Source organism: Euprymna scolopes, chromosome 25, assembly GCF_053919585.1.
Source record: "Euprymna scolopes isolate OS-2025 chromosome 25, ASM5391958v1, whole genome shotgun sequence".
Taxonomy (NCBI): domain Eukaryota; kingdom Metazoa; phylum Mollusca; class Cephalopoda; order Sepiida; family Sepiolidae; genus Euprymna; species Euprymna scolopes.
Genome location: NC_136506.1, coordinates 49,289,233 through 49,306,450, shown reverse-complemented (window position 1 = coordinate 49,306,450; position 17,218 = coordinate 49,289,233). Strand labels below are relative to the sequence as shown.

Here is a 17,218-nt window from a genome sequence, read left to right as displayed (position 1 = left end):
AATTCCCTATCATTTGCTTCGGTTTTCTAATAGGATAATCATCTTTAGTTAACTATTACGTGTAATTATATTCATGCAGATATTCTACATAATTTATACTTGCATAATATTTGCGTAAAAAGTTTATAGTAAACACAAAATTGTTTCCATATATATTTATGTATACGTTGTTTAACAAATTTTGCCTACCAAACTCTTCATAGAGTTTCTGGTCTACAGACATGAAACTTCATATATAAGGTATTTGAATCCATGCAAAACTTTATTTGGGGGGGGGTAGCCTTGAAAAATCGGTGCAAAATTATGAAAATTAAAAAAATGAAATTTGCCAGATGAAGTCCGAACGCCAGCATTACGAATACATAACGTAGTAGCTATTGGTTCATGTTTTAATTTTTAGCCTTGCGGTAAACTTGTTTTCATAACCCAGTCATTGAAGGCAGATGCAAAATAAATCGTGACCTGAACTATACTTACTATATTACTATACTAGCGGGGGTACCCGGCATTGCCCGAGTGTTTGTTTCCGGGACGGGGGGGGAGTTTTAAAAATGTTATGGTAGGTAAGTAGGAAGGATCAAACCCGGAGTCATGAGTAAAAGTAGGAAAATAAAGTGTGAAAAAAAAAAAACATCTGCAACGTTAACAGTTCGGCCACCAAGAAAAGTCCATTCCAGTTGTTTAGGAAAAAAAAAACGACTACGATAGGTCGGCGCGAACGTGAAAATATAATGTGAATTGTCCAGCACGCTAACCACTACGCCACAGAGCACTGCAGCTTAGTTTAGTGATTTTAAATAACTTCACATAAAAGAACTACGAAGCCAAACCGGTGTTCTCTTCTCAACTGTTCCTTGTGAACGATCCCCAAACGGTGTTAAGTGGTGGCAGGGGGAGGAGGAATTTATTAGAGAGAAAATATTTTACCACTTCCATTGATCTTAACCGATTTTGGCCGTGACTTCTCAGCAGAAAAAGTATAGAAATCTAAGATTATTGAGGAATTTGAGAAATAATAAGCCTATAACACACCTCAGATATTGTTCTGCCGTTTGTGCATATTATATTTGCATGAAATATCTTGATTTTTAATCCTATTAATGTCAAAATCAGACAGGAAAAAATGAGTTCATTTTATTTATATATAATATATATATATATATATATAAGAAGATAGATAGAAAGAATAGAAAGAAGATAGATAGATAGATAGAAGAAGAGATATTGCATCCAATCTATCTATCTATCTATCTATAAAAGTGAACGTGTCTGTGTGTGTGTACATTTCCCTACGCAATAACTCTGTCAATTTTTAGTCTACAGACTCGAAATTTGATATGCAGGGCACTGTGATTTGGGAAAATCGATATGTTTGGTTTTCGGTCAGAAATTTGGCTTATAAGGTATCAAAGTTCAACAGATTGACCTTTGAGAACTCTACCAAACTCCTCCGACAATTTTGGGTCTAGACACTTGAAATTTTAGATATAGGTTCCTTGGACACGGATCTAACTTAATAACGTGATTTGAGTCCAAAACAATAAATGTTAAGGGGTCATAATAGAGGTCAAATTTTAAAAAATTGACCGCTTTTTTCTTTTCTTTTTTTGCTCAACATACACCTCCAAACACCCGGGCAACGCCGGGCCGAAATGCTAGTATATCTACATATCTATAAAAGTTAAGATATCTGTCTGTATATCTCTGTGTGTCTCTCTGTGTACATTTCCCTACCTAATAACTCTGTCAATTTTCAGTCTACCGATCCGAAATTTGACGTACAGGGCACTGAGATTTGTGATTGGTTTTCAGGCAGATATTTTGCTGGTAAGGGGTTAAAGTTCAACGATTTGACCTTTGAGAACTCTACCAAACTTCTCCGACAATTTTGGGTCTAAACACTTGAAATTTTCGATATAGGTTCCTTGGACATGGATCTTACTTAATAACTCGATTTGAGCCCAAAACAGTGAATGTTAAGGGGTCATAATAGGGGTCAAAGTTAAAAAAATTGACCTCTGTGGTCTTTACCAAATTACTCAGGCAATTTCTGGTCTAAACATTTGGAATTTTACATAGAGGGTATTTAGAGATAGGGCAAGCTTTTTCATCGGTTTCGGTTGAAAATTTGAGCTACCAATATGTAAATGTATGTATGTATGTATGTTTGCATATTTGCCTAAAACTTTCGATAGAGGCGACGGATTTTCACGAGATCGTTTTGAAGCGCGATCCTTCAGACGACAAATACCGAAAAATTGGCTAAAAACATTAATTTCTTCACCCTCAACTGGGCACATTGCTATAGGGAGGGGTCGCTTTTTTCACCGATATTTTCGAAAGTCATCCCCTCTTTTCGATTGTCTAGCCTTAATTTAAACCTACGTCACTTCCGGTTTTGCGGTGGTCGTAACAGCAAAGACGTCAGGAATTTTTCCCATTCTTTTCCTCCTTCGCGGTACGGGTTCGAGCCCGCCTTCCTACTACCACTTTTTTTTCTTTTGCCCAACATACACATACAAACACCCGGGCTAGGCCGGGCTGAAACTCTAGTTTTACATAAAAGGTATTCAAATATGCAGCAAGCTTTTTAACTAGTTTTAGGGGAAACAATTTTGCTGGCAAGTGGTCAAATTTTACAGAGTTGACCTTTGCAGGCTCTACCAAACTCCTCTCCTAATTTTGGGTCTGAACACTTGAAATTTTAGATGTAGGTTACTTGGACATGGGTCAAACGTTTTATTTAATTTTAGCCTTAAACAATAAATGTTAACGGGTTAAAATTAAAGGTTTAAGTTGAAAAAAAGTGACGTCTGTAGCCTCTAACAACTTTTCTCCATGGTAGTTAAGGCATTACCGTTCACACTTTAAATATATACATATGCACATAAAGTTATGAATAGTACATACGGCCTGAGCAAAGCCGGACGGAACTGCTAGTATGTATATAAAGGTATCAGTAACACGCATATATATATATATATATATATATATATATATATATATATATATATATATATATATATATATATATATACAGTGATGATCATATTTATTGGCACGGTAAAATAAAAGTTAAATTTTGTCTAATAAATTCTAAAAAAGGGATTAAATTAAAGAAAATAACAAAGTATATTATGTATTTTTAACTGGCCTTTCCGATGCAGCAATCGGATTTTAGAAAAAATAAATAACAAAGGAACAACAAACATAATTGCAAAAACACCCTTGTTCAAAATTATTGGCACGGCTTTGTTTTTCTTTTAGTATCAGTATAATATCAATCAATTTCCGGTTTACGTGCTTTCTGAACTTTTTTTTATAGCCATATTATGCTTGTTTAACGCTAATTGAGTGAATAATTTTTTTCAGATAATTTTTAGATAGCGATTTATTTAAACTATTATAAGTGACTAAATTATAATTTTCAATCGCCATGGTTAAAACTAAGGAACACAGCGAAGACGTCAGGAAGCTTGTTGTAGCATGCCATACCAATGGGGAGGGCTATGATAAGATTTCAAAGAAGCTAAACCTTCCCAAATCCACTGTTAGAGCCATAATAAACAAGTTCAAATCGCAAGGCCACGTTATGAGTTTAGAGGGTAGAGGGAGAAAAAGGATTCTTTCCCCAAGAGATGAACGGAAAATTGTTCGACAAGTAAAACAAAACCCAAGGATCTCTGTTGGGGAGATTGTTGATGAACAGAGCACCTCTGGAGTGAATGTATCTCGACATACAGTTGGTAGAGTTTTGAAGAGAGCTGGTTTAAAAGCATGTCGTCAGAGAAAGACTCCCTTATTGAAGCCTATGCACCTGAAAGCAAGGCTAGCTTTTGCAAAACGTCATATTGATAAAGATGTTGCAGTCTGGAAACGTGTTCTATGGACTGACGAAACGAAAATAGAGTTATTTGGCCATAATAAAGTGTCTTATATTTACAGAAAATCTGGCGAAGCTTTCCTGCCTAAGAACACCATACCCACAGTGAAGCACGGTGGAGGCAGTTTGATGTTTTGGGGATCCTTTGCTGCCTCTGGACCAGGGCGACTTGTTAAGGTCACAGGTAGCATAAAAAAGGAAGATTATGTTAAAATATTGGATGAAAACCTGAAAGACTCTGCTAAAGAGCTCTCACTTGGTCGTCGTTGGTGGTTCATGCAAGATAATGACCCAAAGCATTCGGCTAAACTGACTAAGAAATGGCTTGAGGACAATCATATTAATGTTTTGGAGTGGCCATCACAAAGCCCAGACCTTAATCCAATTGAAAATTTATGGAGAACATTAAAATTGAGGGTAATGCAAAGGAAGCCTAAGAATCTTATTCAATTGGAGGGTTATTGTCAGGAAGAGTGGGTTAAAATTACTACTGAAGAGTGCAACAACTTGGTTGTAAACTATGAAAAGCGACTGAGGAAGGTAATCAAGGCCAAAGGCTATACAATTGATTAATAAATAAATCGTGCCAATAATTTTGAACAAGGGTTTTTTGCAATTATGTTTGTTGTTCCTTTGTTATTTATTTTTTCTAAAATCCGATTGCTGCATCGGAAAGGCCAGTTAAAAATACATAATATACTTTGTTATTTTCTTTAATTTAATCCCTTTTTTAGAATTTATTAGACAAAATTTAACTTTTATTTTACCGTGCCAATAAATATGATCATCACGGTATATATATGATATTATCCTAAATGCAATCCTTATGTATCATGCGCTTTTTTTTATTATTTCTCATTTATTTGTTCATTTGTTTTACAATTGATGTTTTTGCAACTCGGTCTTATTAAATGTTATTTACATTATATGTGTCATTGGTTTTTTTTTTTTTTTTTTTTTTTTAGCTGAATGTCGTCTTTCTTTGCCATATCATCCGCCGATTACTCGGCTTACAAACCCAACCGAATGAACCAAACAGTTTTAGGTAAGCCTTCAAATCCTCATCTTTACAAAAACGCATATTTATTTCGCAGGGTTCAACTCTTTTTCAGATCAATTTTTGATATTTACGAACCAATTCTCTTGTTTTGAAATTAATAGTGAATGGATGTTTGTATAGGGCGTTATTTTTAAGTAATAAACAATTCTCAGAAGGTTTTATATTGTTTCTATGCGTAAAGTCTTCGTCCTCTATGTGATGCAGTTTACAACAGAAGCAGGTTCTACTACCACGACTGCAAAACTATTTATCTTTTTTCTCCGTGTGTCTAAACCGAATTTTCTTTAACGAAGTTTTTTTCTAAGAAATTTCCATAGGTAGAACACATCATCACTGAAATGATTCGTTCTAGGCTTATCGTTTTCAAATTTTATGTTATCAAAAACTTGTCCTAAGTGATCGTCTAATTTTATTCATTCCATTCATTATTTTCAATCATCTTGTACTATTCATCATCATTTGATTAAAAATTTTATTAATCATTATCCTCGTGATACTCATTACCAAAAGAAAGATAAATCATCTGTTCATCGTTAATGTAGAATTCACCCAGTTTTGATTTAGTCAGAATTGTGAAATATTATTCAATAATTAAATTGTAAGGGTGTTGATGCCAACATACCGACGCTCTTTAATCCAAATGGATTGATTGTGTTCATTTACGAAAAACAGTTGAATCCATACTTGCTCGAGGAATATTTTTAAAGTGTATATCATCGTGTATTATGTAGTGTTTGCCACTTTTTTTTATGTTTTTATGAAAGTGTGCTGTTCCATAAAATTACTAGCTGAACAATATTGATATGGTATTGATGTTTTGTTTCATTTTTATATGCTATTTCGAATGTTTGTTTACGAAGTTATTATTTTTAAATACGGTTTTGAAACTTTAAGTTATTCATCACATATTTTCTCTTTAATTCACTATTTAGAGAATGATGAATTTATTAATCGATTTTACTTTAAAATCTTACAAATCACGCTTGTTCGTATATGCTGCATCCCATATACAGACATGCTTATTATTATATTATTATATTATTATCATATACAGAATACCCACACGACATCTGAATAAGATGATTGTATAAATCACGATACATATTAATACATGCTTTTATCAACAAAATGTTTCATTATTATTCCTTAGAATAATCTTTAAGTCTTCCACGCCAATTATCGTTAAACGTTGATCCATAAGAATATGACAAAAGAACGTTTATATTTATACGAATGCGTGTGTATGCGTTTGCAAAATGTAGATAATTATATGAAAATGGGTTCTATTTTTCGTTGAGGGGTGATATAAAGACCTTATTTTGTTTATTCAGTTCAGAAATATGTTGTCGTTATTGTAATTAGCCAATCGTTTTTTTTTTATTCGTGATTCAATTCGACCGGTTGTTTTGATCATCATTATCTCCATGTTTTTACTTTAAAGGATACGACACACAAAGACAACTTAGAACTTGAATAGGATGATACGTAAACAAAGTATTCTTTTTTGTCCTCTTATTGAAGAATTGCCTAAAAGCATTTAATATAACAAAGTTATAAAAACATAATGTAAGTTATTTACATTTGGTTTCTAGCTTACACATTCTCTTCTTTCTTTCTTTCTCCCTCTCCCTCTCTCTTTATTTATATATGTATATATATATGTGCGTGTGTGTGTGTGTGTGTATAGAGAGAGAAGTAGAGAGAGAGAGAGAGAAAGAGAGAGTAAGACGGAGGAAATAGGAACACTGCGCACACACACACACACACACACACATCTTCTTCTGTAATATAAAGCTGAACGTCTGTGTGTGTATCTGGCCACGAATAGGCTAGGCTCCTATATTGTTGACTATTATAGAAAACTGATCACATATGAAGATAGAAGATGTATTGAGACACAGAAATGGGTATGTTTGATCTGGCATAATGATTATTCATTAAAATTGTGGGGTCTGCGTACGCGCCTGGTCCACAAACTATGGAAATGAAAATTTTTTTAATTTTTAATAAACGTTTACAAGTGTTTTTTATATAGATGTACATAATAATACTTTGATAAGTATGTTTTAACTTAAATAGGGATGGTATAATAAAATTGTGGGGTCTGCATTCGCGCCTTTCATATCTATTTGCCTATGTTTACTTAGATAATTATGTTTCAGTTTTGCCTGACCTCCATAGAATGGAAATATGTCACAAAGTTTAACAAGGTTTTTTAATATAGATTCACAGAATATTGTGATAAGTGTTTCAGTGGGAACAGGTATGGCATAATAAATTATGGGGTTTATCTATTTTATTTTTACTTTCATCATATTTTGCTTTAGTTTTGACACCCCCAAATTCGAAGCTATCTCTTTACAACCCTTCCTTTTCATAACCAATCATACCTTCATAAATCAGAGTCGATTTTCTGTATGCTGTTTTTGAACTCAGTCAACGACGGGTACTTTTGCTACTATTTCTTGTCTTTTTCTCTCTTAGTTTCCTCTCTGTCCTGCTCCAACCAAGTCTACCACAAAACCTCAATCATGACAAATCTCCAAAAAAGAAACACGAATAAACCTAAAACCCCATCCACCAACGTAGACTCCTACTACCAGATCTCCTTCTCCAACATCAGGGGTCTAGGTTCCAACCTTCCAGAGGTTGAAACACAATTACAGGAGACGAAACCGGACATATTCTTTCTAAGTGAAACTGGCATAGGGCCAACCACTTCTCTAGACGAATTCATAATTGAAGGTAACTCCAACTTAACATCTAAATCTGTCCCCCAAGTTCGCCATGGGCATGGCATATGTGCCTACATCAAAGATGGCTTTCCATGTGGTAGGGATATCTCCAGAGAAGACCCTAATTTACCTTATATGTGCTTTCGGGTTGAACTAGCTTACACCACTGCATTTATATTTGCCCTCTATCGCCCCCACAACAGTGGAGTTACTATCTTTAAGAGCATATCTGAGAAAATTGACCACATCCTGTCTGCTCATCCTTCGGCTATATTCACATTTGCGGTGACTTCAATGTCTATGATGTGGAATGGCTGACCCACTCAAATAAAACCGATGACATGGGGAGGTTTTGTCACGATTTTGCCATTGCCTATGACCTCACTCAGATTGTTCACGAACCCACCCGTGTGCCGATACACCCGGTCAATATGCAAGCCTTCTATACCTTTTCCTCACAACTTCCCCTGAGCTGTGTTCATGTTCCGTTCTATCTCCTCTGGGATCCTCTGACAACTCTGTTGTAGCAGTTAAGATAAAAACGAAATGTAATAAGTCTTCAGACGTACCTCTCCACCGTACTGTATATCGATACTCTATGGCTGACTGGGATAGCTTCCGTACATTCATATCTGACCTACCTCCTGATTCCATGTTTAAAAAGGATGTGTCTTCTATAGTATCAGACCTGACCGAATGGTAAATTATAGACATAGACGGATTCATACCATCCAAAAAATCCAACGAAAACCTAACAGCCAGCCATGGTTCTCCCCTGAATATGCTGCTGCCATCGCGCACAGAAATCACTTTTTCCATAGCTACCAACGTAATAGATGTACTGAGACTAAAGCTGCTTTCAGGACTGCTAGCAATCACTGTAAAAGAGTAATAAAACAGGCAAAAGAGCTATATGCTCAGTCTGTTAAATCCAAAGTAGCTGAGCAACGGCTTGGTTCCCACCAGTTCTAGCAAATAGTAAACAGGATCTTGAACAGAAGTGTGCGTTCTATCCCAACTATCGTCATGGATCTGAGGTCATCTCGTCAGCATCAAACAAGGCCAGACTATTTGCCAAGAACCTTGCAGCTAATTCTACACTATGCCACAATGACCATCAACTCCCTGTATTTCCTCATATAACTATATGTATGCAACATACAAATATATGTGCGTGAGGTCGCCAAGCTAATCAAGAACCTTGATTCTGGTAAAGCCACTGGCCCTGATGGCATTCCAGTTATAGTGCTGAAAAAGCTCCAACCAGAACTTCCCCCCATACTTACAAAACTGTTGAAGCGTTGCCTTAAGGAGAAGTGCTTTCCAACACCCTGTAAAACCTCATCAGTATGCCCTGTATTTAAGAATACAGGTGAAAAGTCATCTCCCTCTCAGTACAGACCAATAAGTCTCCTGTGTGTCATGAGTAAGTTGTTGGAATCCATATTAAATGAAGAAGTAGTCAACCACCTCAACAGAAACAGCCTTCTTAGTGACATGCAATATGTTTTCCGCTCTGCAAGATCTACAGCAGATGTGCTAACGGTTATATCACACAGGATTAGTGGATCTCTATACAAAGGTTTCATTTCCAGGGCAATTACTCTTGCCATATCGAAGGCATTCGATAAGGTATGGCATAAGGGCCTACTTCACAAGATTTCCAGCTACGGTATTACTGGAAATGTATTCTCAATAATTAAATCATTTCTCTCCGATAGGTTCAGAAGAGTAGTGATTGGTGGGCAGAAATCAGAGGGCCACAGTATTAATGCTGGAGTCCTCCAGGGGTCCATCCTGGACCCAACTCTCTTCCTGATCTACATCAATGATCTCCCAAAACACATACTTAAATCATTCGTTGACATCTATGCTGATGACACGACCATCTATGGCAACACATAAAAGGCCGTAAATGACAAAGTTCTCTCTAATTCTCTCTCCTCTGATCTTGAGCACGTGGTACAATGGGGAAAGAGGTGGCTGGTCACTTTTAATGCATCCAAAACCAAGCTTCTATCTTTACATCATCAACGCTCTGATCCCCATCTGGAATCAATTGAAATGGATGGCTCTCGTCTTTAAGAGTCTCCATGTTTTGACAAGCTTCTGGGTTTGACCTTTACTCCTGATCTGAAATGGAACACGTACATCAAATCTATTGCCATGGACGCTTGGAAAATTGTAGGATCCTTCTACCGCTCCAAAAGATATCTCACTACTGATGCAATTATCTATCTGTATAAAAGCCAAGTACGTCCAAGGATGGAGTACTGCTGCCACATCTGGGCAGGAGCTGCTAAAAACAGCCTATCCTGCCCTGACAGAATACAAAATAGACTTCGTGGTTTAGTGGGGATGCCCTTTTCTCTTCCCTGCAACCTCTCTCCCACAGAAGAGACGTTGCAAGCCTGTCTTTGTTTTATCGCTATTTCCATGGCAGGTGCTCGTCTGAGCTCCAATCCCTCACCCCCCTCGCCAATCTTTCACGAGAAACACCCGTCTGGATGAAACTACTGTCAATAATTTTCCCCACTCTTTATCTGTGCCTAAATCCAATCGTAGATTCCATGAGCAAAGCTTCTTTCTTAGAACTGCACGCCAATGGAATTCTCTGCCGCTTGCCTGTTTCCCACCTAATTACAACTTGGACGTCTCCAAGTCCAACATAAAGAAACTCCTGACAATCCGCCCCCTTTAGTAAGATACTCTATCAAACCCCCCAATACTAATGATTACTTCAATACTATCTCATTGATTACTGTACACGCAATAACCTTATCCCTGAGTGGCTTCGGGACTTGATAACTGGTGACCCCCATGTAAAATATATATATATATATATATATATATATATATATAATAGGTCAAATGAGATGTTTTCATATTACTTTTGTGAAATAGCTTTGTCTACAAAAGCTACACAAATAAATCTTTAAACATTTTCTTCATAAATTGATCAATGTCATCGATATAATCCATCCCTTTTATCGATTTCAGTATTCAGTCTAGTTCTATATCGCTTTAATATGCATTATCCTTCTACTAATTGCATTATGTAGTAGGATGAATATTTCGTTTCTCATATCCTTTCAGCTCTTTTGTCAGTTCCATGTATTCGCTCCGCTTCTCTGTCTTCTTGAAATTCACCCTAATAACTGCTGGAATGGCGGACTCTACAATCTGGCAGAACATTTTTCCAATATGACATCCGGTCTTATTGGTTGAACGGGTTTATTTATTTGTACGTCCATGTTACATAGGATTTTGTGATTGCCGTTCTTAGTACTGCTGCCGGGTTTTTGTGTACCATTTGTCTGTATGTTCAAAATGCAGTATGTTTGTACCATTTGTCTGCAGTTTTTTTGTTAGATGTTCTTTTATTAGCCAATATGTTTTCGTTCGTCTCATCTTTTGCCGTTCTTAGGAAATGTCAGTGTAGCTGTTTCTAATCCTATTTTCTTTCTTTTCCAGTCTTATCCCTTGCCTCTATGTTTTCTGTTTTGTTCATCTTTGCAGTATCTTTTGCTGCAGTAATTATCCTTTTTTTGTTCTATGTTATGTATTTTTCTATTTTTTGTGTCTTTCACATAGTCTTCTATACAAACAAGTCCTTATCTTCCTTTTTACATAGAGTCGGTCAGCAACAGTCATTTGGTGTAATATATTATGCATGGTTATAATTTTCATTATATTCTGGTTGACATGCCTCAGTTCTGTTTTAGTCCAATCTATGAACCGTCCATAGTATCTAACAAACAAAGTTTTTTATTGTGTAGTTTACTTTTAAGAGATTTTATTGTATTATTAATATTTCTTTTCAATTATGTATTTCATTTCTGTTATATTTAAACAAAACAAATATGTGTTAGTTTCATGGTAATTTACTACCATCATCTTTTCTTATATCTAGCTGTGCACACTTTTACATATATAATTTTATTTGGATACTCTTTCTGAAGGTTATGGTTGTATTTATAAGTGTCGCCAGTTCATTTCAGTTCTTGCAAAAAGTTTCAGGCCGTCCATATACATTAGGTGGTTCCTTCATTTATCTGTGTTAGTGAACTTGTAGCCGACTTTGCATTTCTTAGTATATTGTGAAGGGGTGTCGTTGCTTTAATAAATAGTAGTTATAATGGGAGGCTATATATATATATATATATATATATATATATACATTTATTAACATATACATGGATATAATTATACATGTATTTATATACATACATACGTATAAATATACTATGCATATAAACATATTCATAAATATATGATACCACATATGTATATGATACCACATATATATACATATATATATATATATATATATAATGCACATGCATGTCTATACATATACATAAACGATAAATTGGCAGTAGTTCCAATCCACAATTTAGGTTTTTGAACGCGGCATTATCAATCTGACATTTTAGTCGCTGTCCTCTTTAGTGTCTGATGTTCCAAATTAGCCACCAAAAATACTAAGAACAAAACGAGTGATAGTTTAGGATTTAACCTCAGAATGCTTATTACTGAATTGTTTCTCAGTAACTTGTAATGGTCTATTTAAGAAAATCTATCAGTTTATAAAACTAAACTGACGAAAAGCGGAATGTGGGCAAAAATGACCATTTCCAATGCAGTACGGAAAGATCTTAGGAAAAAGTCATATTGCAAACGAATGCTTACATTGTTACAGCGAAATCGTAATGAGAGAAGCTCTGTCTGTTCAATCATTTGAAACAATACAGTGGTATCGTACACATTTTGTGGACGAGAAAAATTTCGTGGTAGATGAAGTTCCCAACCAAAGAAGCTCGAGAGTTATCGGAAATACCGTTCATGGGGTCCGCTAGTCATGCAGAGTAAGCACTCTCCATCTGTCATGGTATTTTGAGCTGTTGTCAGTGACGGGAAGATTAATATGGCGGTATATCTGAAGATTTTTGAGGGGGTTCTCATACTGTGGATTAAGAAGAACTTTGATTCCAAGAAAATAATGTTGATTCAGGATTCTGCACCTGCTCATGGGTCAAAAACAGTGCAGACCTTCTTAAAGAGAGAGTTGCCGTTTTTTATACCCTCAAATATATGTCCCTCTAGCTCGCCAGATTTGATACACTGCGACTATTTGTTATACGGTGATGTTGAGAAAGTCTCTAATGCTTGCCTCCATAACAGTGTGGCCGCCCTGAAGACCTTCATAAGGCGAGCATTCCATGCTATAACTGAAGTGTCGGCAGTCAAGGATTGTTGTGCATTTAGGACACGCATTCATAAAGTTGTGAATCAGAAGGTGGATGTACAGAATAACATGTTTGCAGTTGTATGCATTTAATTAAACAGTTATATAAACATACATAAATCTGTTTCTGACCCTTCTTAATATAGATCTCAAATTGCCAATTTATTGTTTACACCATATATATATATATATATATATATATATATATATAGAGAGAGAGAGAGAGAGAGAGAGAGAGATAGATATGTGTGTGTTCAGATATTTTACGCGACATAGCACTACATAGAAACTGAAGGACCAGCAGCTGTGATATAGCCAAAATATCGATAAAGATTAATCACTACATTGTTGTGATGAATATTTTCTTTTTAAATATGCGCTTGAAATAAATTAAATTGAAAATTCTTATAATTAAATAGAAACAATATAAAAAGTATTTTTTTCTGAAGAAGATATAAATTTTAAACATACTGAAATTTAAAAAATGTATCACATAACTTCAAGTAAACCTTCCGTGGTTTTATTCAGACATAAACAGTGGCCAGCACCAAAATCCGAAGAATTTATTGGTGAAAGTAAAACGTATGTGCGCGCACGCGCACAAACACACACACACACACACACACACACACACATACCTACATACATTGAATCGTATGGAAACTTTACAGTGGATTTTATTTTTATCTAGAAAATGTTCTTATGGTCTATTATTTGAGTAACCTCTTTTAAAATTTATATAAGTTGAAGTGCATTCATTTTGATTTTCATTTTAAATTCGTGAACTTTGTTTATTTTTATCGGTTTAAAAAAAATATTTCTTAACTTGTATACTGGTGCTTTCAACCTGACATTTTTCCTGATGGAATCGACAAAAATTAAAAAAAAGAGAAACATTTAATGTCGGGTATCAGTTATGTTTCTAGCAATCAAGTGTATCAAACTGCAAACGTGTGAAATAATTGGTTCATTGAAATAAATTTAACTTAATTTATTAGAGGAAAACTTTCATCTCATCAAGGTGGGATAATTGTGGTAATCTCCATGACTTTCTGTTGACAACTCGTTGGATCGAAAATTATCAGCGCAGAATTTGTCTCATCTTTCAAACTCATTTAAAATTTTTACCATCAAAAACGAATTTTATGCCAAACAAATTTTCATCGACTAATGCTGTCAAACGAATTTATCCCGTAAACATAGAGGAAACTTTCGTTCGCAAAATTTAATATTTCATGCAATGATGGTTTCGTGTTTAGTAAATTAAGAATTATTGATAATTTAAAAAATTTTAGTTAACTTTTAAAATATATTTTTACGAATTTGTTCATAATCTTCATGTAAAATGATTAAAACTTTATCTTTGTTCTGAAACCTATTCTTATTGTTAATCAAGGCCGAGGTTAACATAAACTCAATCCTTGTAATTGAAAATGTCTGAAGTACTAACAAGATCTGTCGAACAGTCAAACTGTGAAATTATTTTTAAAAAAGTTTTCCATATTTTTAGCTACTACTAACATGAACACATTTATGGCCGTCTTTCTATTTTTCTTTTTGTTAAAGTCGATCCTCCCTCGAATTTCATAAATTATTTTTATAAATACAATGCCGATAGCCATTAGTCGCATGCTCTCGTGTAATGAATGAATGCGTGACTGTAGGATTGACATGAAATTCTTCAAGATAAACTAAAATGACCGATAAATAGGCTGAAATGACTTAAATAAATAAAAAGTAAATGACTTAGAATGACTTTAATGAACTTTAGGATGAATTGAATGACCTTAACAATAACTTCAATGCTTACAAATAACTGGAATCCTTCAAAAACAACTTGAATGGAGAATGGCTTGAATGGCTTTGAGACTGACTGGTTGTAAAATGGGTGATCATTTTACATTAAATTAATACATAAAAATGGGCCCCCCACTTTATATCACAAAGTTACAAACATAAGTACAGCATGTAGTAAGAACAGATACTACACTTTGATCTTGGCCAAAAGGCCAAGAAAGGGGTATTTATTTGCTCTCCCACCGAGCAAATTAGACACAAGGATTTTTAATGTGGTGAGTTAAGGGGAAATGGGGACCAACTCCACTGGGAGTAAGAGAGCTGGGTAGTGACAATTGGTACGAAGGGTTGCTCCTACATTGACCAAGGTCTTATATGTGGGGTTTCTCCCACATATGGTCTTTGCTTGCAATATCTGCTAAACAGATACTACACTTTGAGATATTAAATCTTTTATTCGGGCAAAAAACTTAGGCACAAGGCTTAAAAGAAAAGCTTAAAAAGCTGAGAACAGCATCTATTAACAACAGACCTTTGATCTTAACAAAAAAGGTCAAGCACAGTGTTACGGACAGACAGACAGACCGACCGACCGACCGACCGACCGACCGATCGACGGAGTGACTTATTGAGTCACTTGCACGCGACTAATAACAGAAATATGCATTTGATATTTTTATCATTTCCCTCAAACTTAAAACCATGACTTTTCTGTTAAAAGAAACTAATAAAGCATGTTTCTGTTTTTTACTAATAAAATAGACGTTAATTTTTTCACTACTGCTTTCAGTACTGCTGCCACATCTGGGCAGGAGCTGCTAAAAACAGCCTTTCCTGCCTTGACAGAGTACATAATAGACTTGGTGGCTTAGTGGGGGATGCCCTTTTCTCTTCCCTGCAACCTCTTTCCCACAGGAAAGACGTTGCGAGCCTGTCTTTGTTCTTTCGTTACTTCCATGGCTCGTCTGAGCTCCAATCTCTGGTCTCCTCTCGCCAATCTTTTACGATAAACACCCGTCTACCTGAAACCACTGTCCTAAATTTTCCTCACTCTTTATCTGTGCCAAAATGAAAACGTAGATTCCGTGAACAAAGCTTCTTTCTTAGAAGTGCACGCCTGAGGAATTCTCTTCCGTTTGCCTGTTTCCCACCTGGCTACAACGTGGATGTCTTCAAGTCCAACATAAACAAATTCCTGATGAACCGCCCCCTTAAGAAAGACAATTTATCAAATCTCTAATACTAACGTACTGTACACGCAATAACCCTTATCCCCGAGTGATAAGTGGTGACTACCTTGTAAAAAAAAAATATATATATATATATATATATTATTTATTTGAAGGTAAACAGTTACATTTATATATATATATATATGTGTGTGTGTGTGTGTGTTTGTGTGTGTGTGTGTGTGTGTGTGTGTTATATACAGCCCTGGTCAAAATCATTAGACCATTTAAGAAAGTAAGCGTTTATATTATAAATGCAGGAAAATGAAGGAAATGTTTTGAAGAAGAGAAGTTAGTTGTTAATAAGCATATATAAGGAAACAGATAAAAATTGTTCCTTGATACATTAAGGGCGCGTGAGAAAACTTTTTGATTTGGAACTAAAAGATTTTCATTTTACTTTTTTTCACATCAAACAAGGCATCTGATATATTGTTTATGATGACATCTGATATATATATATATATATATATATATATATATATATATATATATATATATATATATATATCGGCAGGAAGAAGGTTTGGTGATCGGATCACCATTGTCTCCTGTACTGGGCAATGCATACATGGAATACTTTGAGAAAATGGCATTAGGATCAACACCACTAAAGACAACAATGTGGTTGCGACATGTAGATGACACAATCATACCCTGCACTCAACAGAAAGATGTTTAAACGTTATTAGCCTACGTGAACTTGATCCGCCATTCATTTTAATTGATGCCAGATGGGGATCAGAACGTTGATGAAGATAGAAGCATAGTTTTAGATGCATTAAAAGTAACCAGCCACACCTTTCCCCATTATACAACGTGATCAAGATCAGAGGAGAGAGAATCGGAGAGAACCTGGTCGTTTACGGTCTTAGATGTTCTACTATAGATGGTAGTGTGGTCAGCAAAAATGTCTACGAATGTTGTAAGGATGTGCTTTGGAAGATCATTAATGTAGATCAGGAAAAGAGTTGGGCCCAGGATGGACCTCTGAGGGACTCCAGCATTAATACTGTGAGCCTCTGATTTTTGCCCATTAACTACTACTCTTATAAACCTATCAGAGAGAAATGAAGACATTTCCAGCTATACCATAGCTGAAGATCTTGTGAAGTAAACCTTTATGCCATTCCCCTATCAAAGGCCTTTGATATGTCAAGAACAATTGCCCTAGAATGGGTTGTCTCTGTCGAGAGATTTGCTAATCCTATGAGATGAACAGTTTAAGAGAAACCTTCCACCAAAAAAAATATATCCAGAGATCAT

General features: G+C 35.4%; 1 protein-coding gene and 1 pseudogene across 10 annotated transcripts in view; one reads left to right on the top strand and one right to left on the bottom strand.

Moving 5' to 3' along the window:
- The window catches only part of LOC145247346 (calcitonin gene-related peptide type 1 receptor-like), a 987,580-nt gene that overhangs the window by 865,367 nt on the left and 104,995 nt on the right, over positions 1–17,218 (top strand). For all 10 annotated transcript variants that reach the window (XR_013863250.1, XR_013863251.1, XR_013863249.1 and 7 more), the window contains one exon: positions 4,849–4,928. Coding sequence is in view for 7 of the 10 variants with exons in the window: in XM_080109020.1 (XP_079965146.1) it covers positions 4,849–4,928 (80 nt within the window). In the remaining 3 variants the exon portion in view is untranslated. The remainder of the gene's footprint in view (positions 1–4,848; positions 4,929–17,218) is intronic.
- Positions 14,810–14,948, bottom strand: LOC145247615 (U2 spliceosomal RNA; annotated as a pseudogene).